General features: G+C 56.1%; 4 protein-coding genes across 4 annotated transcripts; 3 read left to right on the top strand and 1 right to left on the bottom strand.

The window, feature by feature from the left end:
• Positions 1-306: 306 nt before the first annotated feature.
• On the top strand, positions 307-2,157 carry MAM_00695 (uncharacterized protein; the record flags this gene model as incomplete). The annotated part of the gene is made up of 3 exons (XM_040819494.1): positions 307-1,327; positions 1,395-1,744; positions 1,816-2,157. The coding sequence occupies 3 exons, from the start codon at positions 307-309 to the stop codon at positions 2,155-2,157; spliced, it is 1,713 nt and encodes a 570-aa protein (XP_040682759.1).
• A 2,486-nt stretch (positions 2,158-4,643) lies between these two features.
• MAM_00694 (Nuclear transport factor 2) lies at positions 4,644-5,388 on the top strand (the record flags this gene model as incomplete). Its single annotated transcript, XM_040819493.1, has 6 exons — positions 4,644-4,653; positions 4,763-4,780; positions 4,855-4,919; positions 4,979-5,050; positions 5,112-5,213; positions 5,278-5,388. The coding sequence occupies 6 exons, from the start codon at positions 4,644-4,646 to the stop codon at positions 5,386-5,388; spliced, it is 378 nt and encodes a 125-aa protein (XP_040682758.1).
• A 742-nt stretch (positions 5,389-6,130) lies between these two features.
• Positions 6,131-9,526, top strand: MAM_00693 (SNF2-related protein; the record flags this gene model as incomplete). The annotated part of the gene is made up of 2 exons (XM_040819492.1): positions 6,131-9,088; positions 9,176-9,526. The coding sequence occupies 2 exons, from the start codon at positions 6,131-6,133 to the stop codon at positions 9,524-9,526; spliced, it is 3,309 nt and encodes a 1,102-aa protein (XP_040682757.1).
• Positions 9,527-9,982: 456 nt separating this feature from the next.
• On the bottom strand, positions 9,983-12,220 carry MAM_00692 (Class E vacuolar protein-sorting machinery protein HSE1; the record flags this gene model as incomplete). The annotated part of the gene is made up of 6 exons (XM_040819491.1): positions 9,983-10,611; positions 10,672-10,884; positions 10,944-11,016; positions 11,099-11,854; positions 11,945-12,105; positions 12,178-12,220. 6 exons carry the CDS (start codon positions 12,218-12,220, stop codon positions 9,983-9,985), a joined length of 1,875 nt encoding a protein of 624 aa, XP_040682756.1.
• Between the last annotated feature and the right edge of the window lie 690 nt (positions 12,221-12,910).

Below are 12,910 nucleotides of genomic sequence, written 5' to 3'. Positions count from 1 at the left end.
CCCCCCCCCCCCTCCATCCTTCTTTTCTTTCGACTTGTGTGTGGTCTTGGGGATGGTTGCGCGCTCAAACGTCACCGCCTGGCTGGTAATCGTCCCAGAGCTCCAATCCCCGCCGGACCCTAAACCACTCCGAGCAAGCTCTCTCGCCTCACACCGTCTCCTCTCCGCCTCGAGGTGAGCCGTGAATTTTCGTTTTCGCGCAAAGACGACGCCCAACGACCCCTCTGACGGCCTGCACCGGCTCACTGCCATCCTCAACACCCGCCCCCCCCCCCCCTTCGCCGGCGGTGATCTCCCACCATCACCATGCCCTGCTTCAAGGGCATTGCGGTGAGCATCCACGCAAATGGTGCCCCGCTGCCTGAATATGGCATGCAGAAGCAGTCGAGAGTCTCCCGCATCAGCACCTACATCCCAGTGCCTCAGCCGAAGCTGACGGCGGATTCGAACAAGCCCGAGCCCGCCAAGTTCGCCATCTCCATCACGCTGCTGACTCCCGGCCTCGCGATTCCGTACTCGGCTCCCAAGTCTTGTGACAGCAACCCGTTTCCCAAGCCTCAGTATGTGAACAGCCTCCAGCCCGGCTCGGGCCCTGAGCGGGGCAAGTATAGTGGCATGGTGAGCCCGTACATTCCCATGACGCACTCGGAGAACGAGACGATTGCAGCCTACATCTACTTTGATGGCCGAGCCAAGGAGGAAGTTGCCACCCTGCTGCGGCCAGGTGAGGAGACGTGGGTGAACAGCCGATGGGTCCAGGTACCTGATGCCGAAGGTGGTGGATTGGCCGAACGCGAGTTCTTGTTCCGCGAAGTTGGCCTGGAGCGTTGGCTCAACGGCCTGGACTTGCAAGGCCACGATGCCGCAGAGAAGCTGGAGAGGCGCCGCCAAAAGTTCGAGAAACGAAGACGACGACAGACGCTGGTGCAGGAAGCAAGCGCCGGCGCGAATACCTCTGGTGCCCAGAAGGATACCCTGCGGTACGGTGCCGACGATGGCTCGCCAATCGAGCCAGTCTTCGATTCCGACTCATGGTCTGACGATGACGACGAGCCTCCTGAGGCTACGGGCCAGATCAAGGTGGCCATGTTTCGAGTCCTGGCCTCCGGTGAAATAAAAAAGGGCGAATATTCTCCTCAGTTTGATGCTCACGACGGCGACGACGAAGCCGGTAATAACGACAATGTCGCTGCTGACGTTGAACACACCACGAGTTTTGCCAAGCCGAAATCCCTCGACCCCAAAACGATTAGTACGCAGACGGTGACGGGGATAGATGGCCCTGATAGGCCTTATGCCGTCTTTACTTTCTTTTACAGAGGCGAGCGTACGTGTTTCGCTATCTAATTTGCGTCTCTCTCCCGATGGCAGACTAACAATGCGTGCTTTTCTAGGGCAATTGCAAAAAATCGGCGTCATGCAATCTTCCAAGAACCCCTCGGCCACACCTGGTTCCGCGAAAAGACGGTCTGGTCAATTAGACCTTTCCGGTTTGGGCCCTCTCAAGGCTGGCGGCACGGTTGGGTTCTCTGCATTTCGGGATCAGACGACCGAAACCTCTCGGCGAAGAAAGGCGAGAAAGAAGAGTAACGGAAACATCGCTGTGGATAGTGACGAAGAGGACGAGGACGAAAGTGATAATCTCAACAAGATGGAAGATGACTACAAAGACGGCGAGGACAAGGAGGCCTCCGAGGACTCCAAGTTTGGAGGCGAACTTGCGGACGGTGTCAATCGTATTCGCGTACGTATACTCTCGCGTATCTGCTGGCTTTGTTTGGATTCTTGACGCACGTCACTGACAGAGAGCGACAGCTCAAGCGGGCGCATTCGGCTGATCCAGACAGCCATTCAACCCCGGAGACGTCTCAACGAGGACAGGCTGAAGACAGTCCCGTGCCGCAGGTACCGCCTAGCCTTCAACCGCCTAGTGCCGTCCAAGCTGTCAGCGACCTACCTGCGGATGCTCTCGTCGGAAGCCCTTTGAAGAAGGCTCGGCCCAGTGTGGACGTCACAAATACGGGGGAGAAACTTGGGTCGACCCAAAGTTTAAGCGAGGCCTTGGATGCCGTTGTTTCTACAACAGCTGCGCCAGCCGAGACGGCTACAACATCGACGGCATCGCCGTCCAAGGTGGACGAAGAGGAAGAGCTGTGAGGGCTCTGTCCGCGCAGCAGTGCCCTTTTTTTTTTCGCACGACTTCGCCGGCGTGCGAGTAATCCGTGATATTCTCACTTGCACAGGGCTCCAGCTCCCTTGGGATGATGGGCGCGCGAAACAACACGGCCGTGCCCTTCTTTTCCCGGAAAGACAGACGTACGAATACCTCGGGCGGCATAGATTTCGCACGCTGAGGAACCACGAACCGCGAGGCATATTACCAATGCTGGCATGAGGCCTAGAATCCAAGACATGCCCGCAGGAGTTGATGGGTTTTGGAATGTGTTGCTATTGAATCAAGGAAACCAGGATATGAAAGCTAGTGGTTGTGTCGTCCAGGCGGTTGCCCAGCCGTTGGCCTTGACTTGGATTGAGGTTGGGGAATTGGTTACAGAAAAGAAATAAATAGGAACAAAGGAACAAATCCGGGCACACTCTGCCCGTGGGCATAGACAATATTGGGTGCTGTGATTTGGCGTGTCTGCATGTAGACTTGGACTTGGGGATACTTGACTCAGGGTGTTGGAACACGGGGGGACTTGTCGTCTCGAGAATGAAGCATCTCTGTTGTTGCGCATTTGGCTTTGAAGTACTAATTTCATGTAAGCGGGTACATAAGCCGTTGATATTCAAGTACATTATTAACCAAGATTGCTCCCGTCGCTGGATTCAAATCGTGGCGCAACTCCCCAGATGGTAACTTCTACCGTCCATTTCCACCGCGGGCGCCCAAGGACAAGTCTCGCACCGACGACTACTCACGGCGATGCCGGGAAGAAGGGCCTTGGCAAAGTGTCTGGGGACTACTTTTAACAATGGAGTCGTTCAATGACTGGCTGCTCGCTGCTGCCACACGCCAAAAGCCGGATATCGAGAGTTTCTGCCGGCTATCAGGCACATGTGTTTTACTCACGGCCACCCTGCACTTGGAAACATCATTACATCAAGACGGGCCTGGTCCTCGGCGAATCGTCGGCATTGTTGATTGGAAACAGGCTGGCTGGTATCTTATCCCGAGTATGCATCACGCTGGGCACTCACGGTGCGGATAATGTCACATGAATTGAGAATGTACCCTTGAGTCGGTCTCCCATTTCTTCTGATTTTACATGGCATATACGGTTGAGTGGGGGGATCTCTGGGAAGCAAAGACAATCCCCATTGTTTTGGATTTGACCCTTTTCAAATTGTATACTATAACCGTAACCCTACCACACCATCCGTCGGTTTGCCATCCTCCAAAAGCAGACCAACCTCCATTTCTCGGAGGCGCTGGAACCGCGGAGAAGAGCTTGACGGGTGTCTGAGCTCTGCTGGCAGCTGTGGTCGTATGTACTTTATTTCACAGGCTCGGGCGTATCTACGTTTCGCCAAGAAGCTCATTCTGTCAAGTTTGGGGCAAATATGCTCGTGACGGATCGACCAGAGGTTGATTTGGTGGTTACGTTTCCGTTTGCAGCATGCTTTGGCAACTACTGGGGTCGTGATGGTTACTGCGCCGTGAAATCGTCCTCTCTTCAAAGAGCACCCTCAGGCCCAATTCAAGCGTGGCACAGACGACTGTGTCGCTGTGGAGATTGAGTGAACGAGCCGGATGGGCGGCATGTATCAAGTTACAACGTCAAGTCAAGTGGGTGCGTGGAGCAGCGTCTGAAAAGCAGAGGGGACATAGGACCTATCAATTGTCTCTCGGTTAGCGAGGGAGACTGGAATTAAGTTTGCGGATATGACAGATGATGAAATGGGTTGAAATCACACTGTTGAGCTTGAAAAATTGAAAATCAACATGGAAATTCAGTTGGCCGTTCTTGAGAAGAATATGTCATCATATCAGGCAGAGGCTGCCAGTTCGCCGTGGGGGCTAGATGCAGTGCCAAAGCAAATAAACGACTTACCACGGGGGTAAAGGGTTTGGACACCAATAGAGCGGTGCCTGACGCTTCGGAATACAATTCAGAAGTCATTGCTTCTCATGAAAGCGTCCTCAACGCATGGCAGCGCATGGCAGCGCATGGCGACGCATGGCGCATGCATTCATCAAGGAACTGCTGGTGCTTTATTGCAGAGAAAGTCCGAAGACAAAGACGCGCGAAGCTGCAGTTTTTCAATGGCGCACGAGGTGAGGCATACTCGCATAAATGCATGGCCCCTTTAAGAAAGCTCTGTCCCGCCATTTATGAGTCTCCCGGGTTATTGATCAGTTAGCTACCCGGTACCGTGAAAGCGTGCCTTGTTAACAGCACGTCAGCTGCCCCGCTTCAGTGAGTCAAGTCAAATGAGCAAGTCCAAGTCAAAGTCGAAGTCTGCACTGTGGCCCCTCAACCCCCACCACCGCTGGATACTGATGCCGTTGAATTTACCTTGGGCACACGTTGCGATCAGCCCAACGATCTTTGTCTCGAGCCTCTCTGATCCCCTGTTAGCTTCTCGTCCTTATTTCTCGCTATCTAGCAGCGGCTCGTTTGACCTGACAATCCTTCAAAATGGCCAACAGTAAGCTCTTCCCATTGTCCGTTGCATCGTGAGAGGGAGGGAGGAAGGACCAGAGAAAAATCAACTCCAGGCAGGCAGAGCAAGAAGTTGACTGACCACCCAACTCTAGACTACGAAGACATTGCTAGTATGTGGAACAACAGCATGCTCTCACGGCGCGTTGCCGATCACTCCCCCTTCGAATCTGACGATTTCGTCTAGAGCAATTTATTGAAATATACTACAACACCTTCGACAGCGAGCGGAAGAACCTGGCCACTCTCTACGTACGCCACTACTGCGCGAATGTGAACAGCAGCGACCAGGAGCTAACGCATCCCCATAGCGTGACAACTCTATGCTCACTTTCGAGTCAGCCTCCTCCCTCGGCGCCAACAGCATCGTCGAGAAGCTCGCCGTATGCGACTGTCCTCCGTTTTCCAGTACCAGGAGCATCTCAATGCTGACCGTGGACTCAGAGTCTCCACTTCCAGAAAGTCAAGCACCAGGTTTCGACCCTCGATGCCCAGCCTTCCAACAGCGATGGAGGCATCATTATCCTCGTCACCGGACAGCTCTTGGTATGAAACAGCTCCACCAAGGGGCCGAAGCACATGCGAAGGCCGCGATTAACAAATATAACAGGTCGATGAGGAGCAGCGCCCCATGAACTACACTCAGGCCTTCCAGCTTAGCCGCGACGCCGCCGGCCAATACTACGTTTACAACGACATCTTCAAGCTGGTTTACGGTTAAGTCTTGTCGGGGACCGACACCAGGCGACACCCGTCGTTGACACGATGTTATTGTGAGTATGAGATACGGATTTTGTGCGCCGGAATGCATACGGAGCGAGACAGTTGATCAAGATACTTGGTTGGCTTGGAAGAATGATGTTCTAATGTTCGTGGCCGTAGCCGCTCTGCGGACCAGCCCTATAAGCAAGTTCTATAGAATCAACCGGTCTATCAAGTGGTGGCGCATTGTATCATAGTGCATGATGTACGGACCAGCTCACGTTGACAAGTTTTTCGGAAATTCTCCAAGTGTCCTCGTATTTGAACATGACAGCCGATCCACCGCTTGACTAGAAGCGGATACGCGGTACAATGGTGCCTGCGGATTCCGAAAGTCTATTGCTGGATACTCCGTACGCGTGAGGCAATGGGCTGCACGCGGCGCCCGTTTGAGACAGTACAGGGGTAGAGGACAAGAAAAGGCAGAGAGAGAGTCCTTTTGCTGAAACTGTCGTGTAGCACGGAAAACACGCAGTGGCGGGCGCAGCATCTGCAATGCTACTCCGTACAGAGTCCATGGGCAAGCAACTTGGAAGTCAACCGAGAGGGGTACCAGGCGGGTACGGCGTTGCCGGGGCAATCACGTCGCGGCGCTCACGTCTTGGCAGTCCTTCGTCACTTTTTCAACACCCAAGAAACACTGCAGCTGTATGCTTGTTGCAACTTGCTGGTGCCCGCCCAACTTGACACGCAACGCTTCCATGACCGCCAATGACCGCCAGAAGCCGGGCGCAGGTTTCGCATTTAAGCCCCGGAACACCATTGCCTCCTGGGAGAAGCCCGGGGTCCCCAACTCCTCCTCCCAGCAGCGTCCGACACCAACCAGTTTTGACGCGGCTTCGCGGCTCCGAGGTGCAAGCGCCATGGCTGACGAACGACGGCCCGCCGACGAGCAGGAGCAGACTCGTGCCAAGAGGGAACCGTCTCCGGACGACTTTGATGCGGTTTTCCAACAGCTGCAGCGCGGATTTGGGTCGGTCAAGCCCCAGCATACTCGGGGCGTAGACCTGTTGAGTATTGCTGGAAACGCGAGTGCCGGTGGACCTACTCCTGGCCACCCGACGAAAATTCTGTCGTCTCGCAAGCAGAAGGCGGACGTTTTCATCCACCAAAAGAGCCGCCCGGAGCACCACCTCGGGGGCACCAGGATGCCCGGCCCCAAACCGCCTGCTTATCAAGACCGCAGGCCTCCGCCGATGCCCGTCTTCGAGTCCGGCGGCCCGTCGAGGTCGAGGCCTGGCTATGCCGACCAAGTGTTCTACACTGACCCGAGGAAGGCGAGCGAAGACCTCAAGGCCCTGTTGGAAGGCGGCATGGAGGATGACGAAGAGGAACAAGAGTCAGAGGATGTCGCAGCCTCGCAACCGTCGCAATTGCCGCCACAAGGCCCTCAGAGCCACGATCAAGGCCAAGGCGGACGAATACCAACTCCGATACAAAAGGCCAAGAGGGAAAGCCCTATCGGTAAGGATGGCACGGTCAAGGGCCTCAAGGTGAAGCTGTTGCCTCATCAAGTCGAGGGTGTGGAGTGGATGAGAGGCCGTGAGCTTGGGCCCGTGAAGCGCGGCAAGGTGCCCAAAGGCGGGCTTCTAGCCGACGACATGGGACTTGGAAAGACGCTGCAGAGCGTGTCGCTCATCGTGACCAATCAAAAGCCCTCAAAGGACGGCACAGGGTGGAAGAAGCATTTTGAGGGCCTTGAGAAGACGACACTGGTTGTCGCCCCCTTGGCTCTGATTCGACAATGGGAACATGAAATCAACGACAAGGTCGAGAAGTCCCATGGACTCAAGGTTCTGGTTCACCATGGGCCTCAGAGAACAAAGGACTTCAAGAAACTGGCGCTGTACGACGTCGTCATCACTACCTTTCAGATTTTGGTCTCAGAACATGGCCGCTCGTCGGATGCTGAAAACGGCGTCAAAGCTGGCTGCTTTGGACTGCGGTGGTGGCGAGTCATTCTGGACGAGGCCCATAGCATCAAGAATCGCAACGCCAAGGCCACCAAGGCATGTTATGCACTGCGTTCCGAATACCGCTGGTGTCTGTCCGGAACTCCCATGCAGAACAACCTGGATGAGCTGCAGTCGTTGATCAAATTCCTTCGTATCAGTCCTTACGACGACCTGAAACAGTGGAGGGAACACATCGACCAGCCCATGAAGAATGGCAAAGGTCACATTGCCATTCGCCGACTGCACAGTCTTCTCCGGTGCTTCATGAAGAGGCGCACCAAGGAGATCCTGAAGAAGGACGGTGCGTTGAACCCTGGTGGCGAACCGAGCGCCGCTGGCGAGTCTTCGACGACGGGCTTCAGGCACACAGAGCGCAAAGTGGTCACCGTCTCTGCCAAACTGACTCCTGCCGAGAGAAAATTCTACGACCGGCTCGAGGCTCGTGCGGACAAGAGCATGGAGGCCATGATGCAAAACAAACTCAGCTACGCAAACGCCTTTACCCTCCTCTTGCGGCTTCGTCAAGCCTGCAATCACCCTAAATTGGTGGAGGGCAAGCTGGAGAGAGACAGGGACGCCCTCTCCACCGGTTCCAGTCAAAAGTCGCAGGACATCGACATGAATGCCGTTGCTGATATGTTTGCGGGAATGGGTATTGTTACCAAGACATGTTCGATATGTGGCAGGGAACTGACCTCGGACGATACTACGCTGGGTCGCGACAACTGCGCAGAATGCCATGACGATTTGGAGTATTTCAAGAACCATGGGGAGCTTCAAGCGCAGAGGCCAAAGAGATCAAGAAGAAAGAAGAGCAAGGGGTCAAAAGGAAAGAAGGCGGCCAAAGCCAAGGGCGAGGAGCAAGAACAAGACCAACCAAGACAGCGCACTCGGCGACCACGGAATAGAAATGCCGTTGTAGACAGCGACGACGATGAGGAAGAAGGTGACGGAAGCTGGCTTGTGCCCGAAGGCGAACGCGGCGACACGCACTTGGGCAAGGCCGGGGGCGAGGAGGATGAGAATGCCGAGGGTGGTGGTGACTGGGTCGGATCAGAAGATTCGGAAGAGGACGCGGACGACACAAATGAAAGCAATCTGAGTGGATTCGTCGTGGACGACGAGACAGCCAAGAGAGAGGACGGTCACCAGTCCGTTGACGGAGCGGCTCAAGACGACTCGCTCTTGTCCGTCGACGCTCTGACACACGCCATGGCGTCGCAGACGCTGTCGGACGACAAGCCAAAGCCCGCGACCTCTGGGCCGTGTGCTGAATCCGCCTCGGGAGACGACGACGAGGCCTCCGAGTCTGGCGCATCAGAATCAGAATCACCACACTCCTCCGAGGACGACCACGACAGCGACGGACAGCTCCGCTCCGGCAAGCAAACTCGGGTCGTCGCATCAGCCAAGATCCGCGAGGTGATCAAGATCCTGCACGCCGAGGCCAGGGAGCACAAGTTCATCGTCTTTTCCCAGTTCACATCCATGTTGGACCTCGTCGAGCCGTTCCTCGACAAAGGCGGCTTCGAATACGTCCGCTACGACGGCAGCATGAGGAACGACGATCGCGAAGAGAGTCTCCGCCGGCTGCGCGAGGACCACCGCACGAGGGTTCTGCTCTGCAGCCTCAAGTGCGGCAGCCTCGGGCTGAACCTGACGGCCGCGACGCGCGTCATCATCGTCGAGCCGTTCTGGAACCCGGTACGTCTGCCCGAGACCAGTTGTCGCGAGAAAGGGGGGGCCGTGTGACTTGCGACGGCGAGGGTAAGAGGCTAACATTTGTCCCAGTTCGTCGAGGAGCAAGCAATCGACCGCGTGCACCGCCTCACGCAGACCGTCGACGTGGTCGTGTACAAGATCACGGTGGCGGACACCGTTGAGGAGCGAATCATTGATTTGCAGGATAAAAAGCGCGAGTTGGCGGAGCAGACCATCGAGGGCGGCGCCAAGAAGGAGGCCATGAAGCTGGGCATCAACGAGATCATAGACTTGTTCAAGCCTGGCGGGCAGCACCAGGACGTCAGGCCGGGGCCGCCGTTGCAGGACACCAAGGGAGCTGCTGCGGAGCGCGCAGGCGGGGGCTTGGTGAGGCGGAAGCCTGTGCGGGAGGAGAGTGCTGTGTTTGGGAGGAGGTGGTGATGTTCTTTGGGCGGGGACTCTCGTTTGATGTCGGTCATGATGATGCTTCATGTTTGGGCTGGGCGGAGGGGGAATTGCCGAGGACTCTGGATCCTTCTTTCTTGTACATGTTGCTTTCTCGTCACAGCTCCAGAGTACCATTGGTTCTGGCCGACGTCCAAGTCCTGGCCGGCTTGGAAATTGACCTATTTATTATACGCACTTGGTTGCATTGATTGGCGGACAGAGGGGGCGCAGTATTCACCCAACGACGCGGTTTTGGATAAAGGCATGACATGGCGTTGGCGGCCATGGTGCCCGGGCTCTGATCCTTGGATAGATAATTCGTCATTAACTCTACTTGCCGCACCCACATTCCACACTGGAGCACTTCAAGAAACTCCCAGATACACTGAGTTAACATCACATGTCGTTGACTAGCTCCCATCATCCATCCCCCTGTCCCCATGCAGACATCTAATACAGATTCCCCTGTCGGTAGTAATCGTTCGGTGACGTTCCATCTCCAGGCGGCACGTACGGCTTATACTGCGGCTGCGAGGCATGAGCCTCCGGCGCAGCCTGGCTTGGCAGTCCGTGGCGAGCATCGTACGCAGTGCCACCGGCCTGCAATGGCTCAGGGGACATGGAGGTTGTTGGAGGGGGGGCCTGCTCAGGAGAGTTGAAGGAATGGTACTGCTGTTGCCCAAAGGGTGCCGAGCTGGGGTTGTGCGGTGGTGCAATGGGGGAGTCGTAGACCGAAGTGGCGAGTTCCTGTGCGCCGTACGTGCTCTGTGGTCGTTGTTGGCCGGGAATCTGGGAGTAGGGAGCCGTGTTCTGCTGAGGAGGCTGCGGGGGGTAAGGCGTAAAGGACTGCGGGGGGGGTGAAGACGGGTTCACGGGTCCCGGCTGCTTCCCGGCACCTGGTCCGAGACTGGGCGTGTCATCTCTTGATGGATGTTGCTGAGGCTGCTGCTGTTGTTGGGGGTGGGCGCCAGGAGGCTGTGATGGCACTTCTGCTCCGGCGACGTAGAAGGGAGCCGAGGCGCCCTGGGACGGGAAGCTGTGAGGAGGAGGCGGAGAGCTAGCTTGATAGTGAGGGTGGTCTGGACGCCGTTAGCCAAAGGCACTGTCTTTGTTGAGGGCGGCCAAGGTTGCATGTATACCGGACGGAGGTGCTTGGTTGTAGTAAGGGTCCTGGAGCGGCGGTCCCTGGGGATATCCACCGCCAGGACCAGGATAACCTTGGCCTGGAGCGGCCGGGCGCATGGCGTATTGTTGGTAGTTGTGTTGAGGAGGGCGAGACATGGAAGACTCCAGCAGGGCTTCATAGTCTCTTCGAGCCTTGATGAATTTTTCGTTGAGCTGAGTAAAATCATCTGTAACGCCAGGTCAACGAGACGCTCTTGGCGACGGACAAGGTGGCAGTGTCGCCTACCCTTCTTCTGCGAGTACTTTTCGATGAGCTTAATGAGCTTTGGCCGGATGGCCAGAGTCTGGTGATATAGTTTCTGCGTTGGGGTCAGCATCACGTTGTGGCAATCACAACGCACGCATGCACGGCAGCGCGCGAGCAGAGAAGACAAAACAGACCGAAATCTCCTCGTTGTCCTCTTCCCGAGGAGCAGTGTTGGACGCGCTCAGCAGCGTAAGGAGCTTCTCCACGTTCTTAATCTCAGCAAACACCTCGGCCTCCATCTGGGCCTCTCTCTGCAGTTCGTCAGGCGTAGGGTCCGTCAACTTCTCGACATAGTTGAGCGGGAAAATGCCCGTGTTGCCCTTGAGAGAGCCTCGCCACCAGTCCTTGTAGACGCTTTCCAGGACAGCAATCACATCTCCCTTCTTGAATTCAAGCTCGCCAGCCTCGGATGGCACAAAGTCGTACAAGGCTCGCACCCTGCTTACGGTTGCAGCCGTGGTGCCAGCAGAGACTGCCGGCGCCGGGGTGGATTCTTGCTGGCTGCTACCGCCGCTCTGCGTGCTGGGCCCCGCTTGCGGTGTCGTCTTCTTCCGCTCCTCCTCCTGCAAGCTGAGTTTCAAAGCCATCTGCAGCTCATCCTCCTCCTTCCGTCTGTCGGCGTCGGTGAGGCCCTGCTTCTGCGGTGCGCTGGGGGGTTGCAACGTCGGGTTGGTCTGCTTGAGACGATGGTAGGCATCGTTCATGACGCCCAACTCGGGATCCCTGCTGAACATATCGGCCCACTCCCTCATCTTCTCGAGGATCTTGGCCTTGACCTGGGAGTGGGTGTTTCGGTCATTCGCCAGCTTGAGAAGGGCATCGGTAAAGGCTCGACTGGAAACTTCGCGGTGCATGGGCTTTCCACAGTTTTGGCACAGGGCGTGGGCAAGCTGTCGGGCGGCGCATCCAAAGGTTAGCTAGCTGGCTCGGCACTCCGCTCACGACGTGGCGCATGTCTGCACCAGTCACCCAAATCATACCTCCAGAGTATACAGCTGTACGTTCGCATTACGGTGTGCAAGGCGTTTGATCATGCTCTGGACGGCCTCCTTGGCCCCGTTGGGATCACCGGTGACCTTGTCGCACACCTCGATGATGGCGCCCCAGTCCTCTGAGGTGAGGTTCTCGTCGGTCGCTTTGGCTGCGAGCGGGGAAGCAAAGGTCAGCTATGAAAACCCGGAAAACATGTCTTGAATCCCGTAGTAAAACTCACCGACGACATCGTCAAACGGCCCGGCAGCTTGTGCACGAAACATGGCGGGGGGGACGTGGTTTGGCCGGCTGGCTGGCGATGACGTTGCGAAGCAGCAAATGACTTGGTGTCCGCTCGTCCACTCGCATGTGCAGCGTCACCTCGTCCGTACCTTGAATGCTGATGGATATCTGGTATAGGAAGGCGATCACTTGTAAAGAAGTCGCAAATTAAAAGAAAAAAAAAACCCCCGGTAAAAATCAATAATTACTATACCAGTCGATTCTGCTGACGTCGACGACGACGACGACGACGATGATGATGATGTTTAGGGTGGATGGCAACTCGGTAGGTAATGGCTGGGAAGCGTGGGGCCCATGGGCGGGCACGTGTACAGTGTACATGCATGCAGCCTTTGGAAGGATACGGAGTACACCAAGATACTTTCATGTACTCCTGTGTGGGTGGGCCGTGCGATCGTCAGGGATGCTGCTTGGCCTGCCAAATAACGTTACCGGGTACCCGGATAAAGTACTTGATGCTATTTGAAAGTTGAGAGCGTGCTCTCTGCTGCGGGGCGACTCGGCCTCCTCATTTGAAGTTGCTCACGGCTCACAGCTCACGGCCAAAAGTCTGTCGTCATTACGTGAGGTTCCTACCTCCTAGGTTCCAAGGTCCAAGTAGTACTCACTCATTGCCACGCGGCCACTCCCACCGGCATACCAAAGCACTTCACTGTGAATTCATCTCTCGA

This window comes from Metarhizium album (genome assembly GCF_000804445.1).
Source record: "Metarhizium album ARSEF 1941 chromosome Unknown scaffold_1, whole genome shotgun sequence".
Lineage (NCBI taxonomy): Eukaryota > Fungi > Ascomycota > Sordariomycetes > Hypocreales > Clavicipitaceae > Metarhizium > Metarhizium album.
This window is presented reverse-complemented; position numbering and strand designations above follow the sequence as displayed.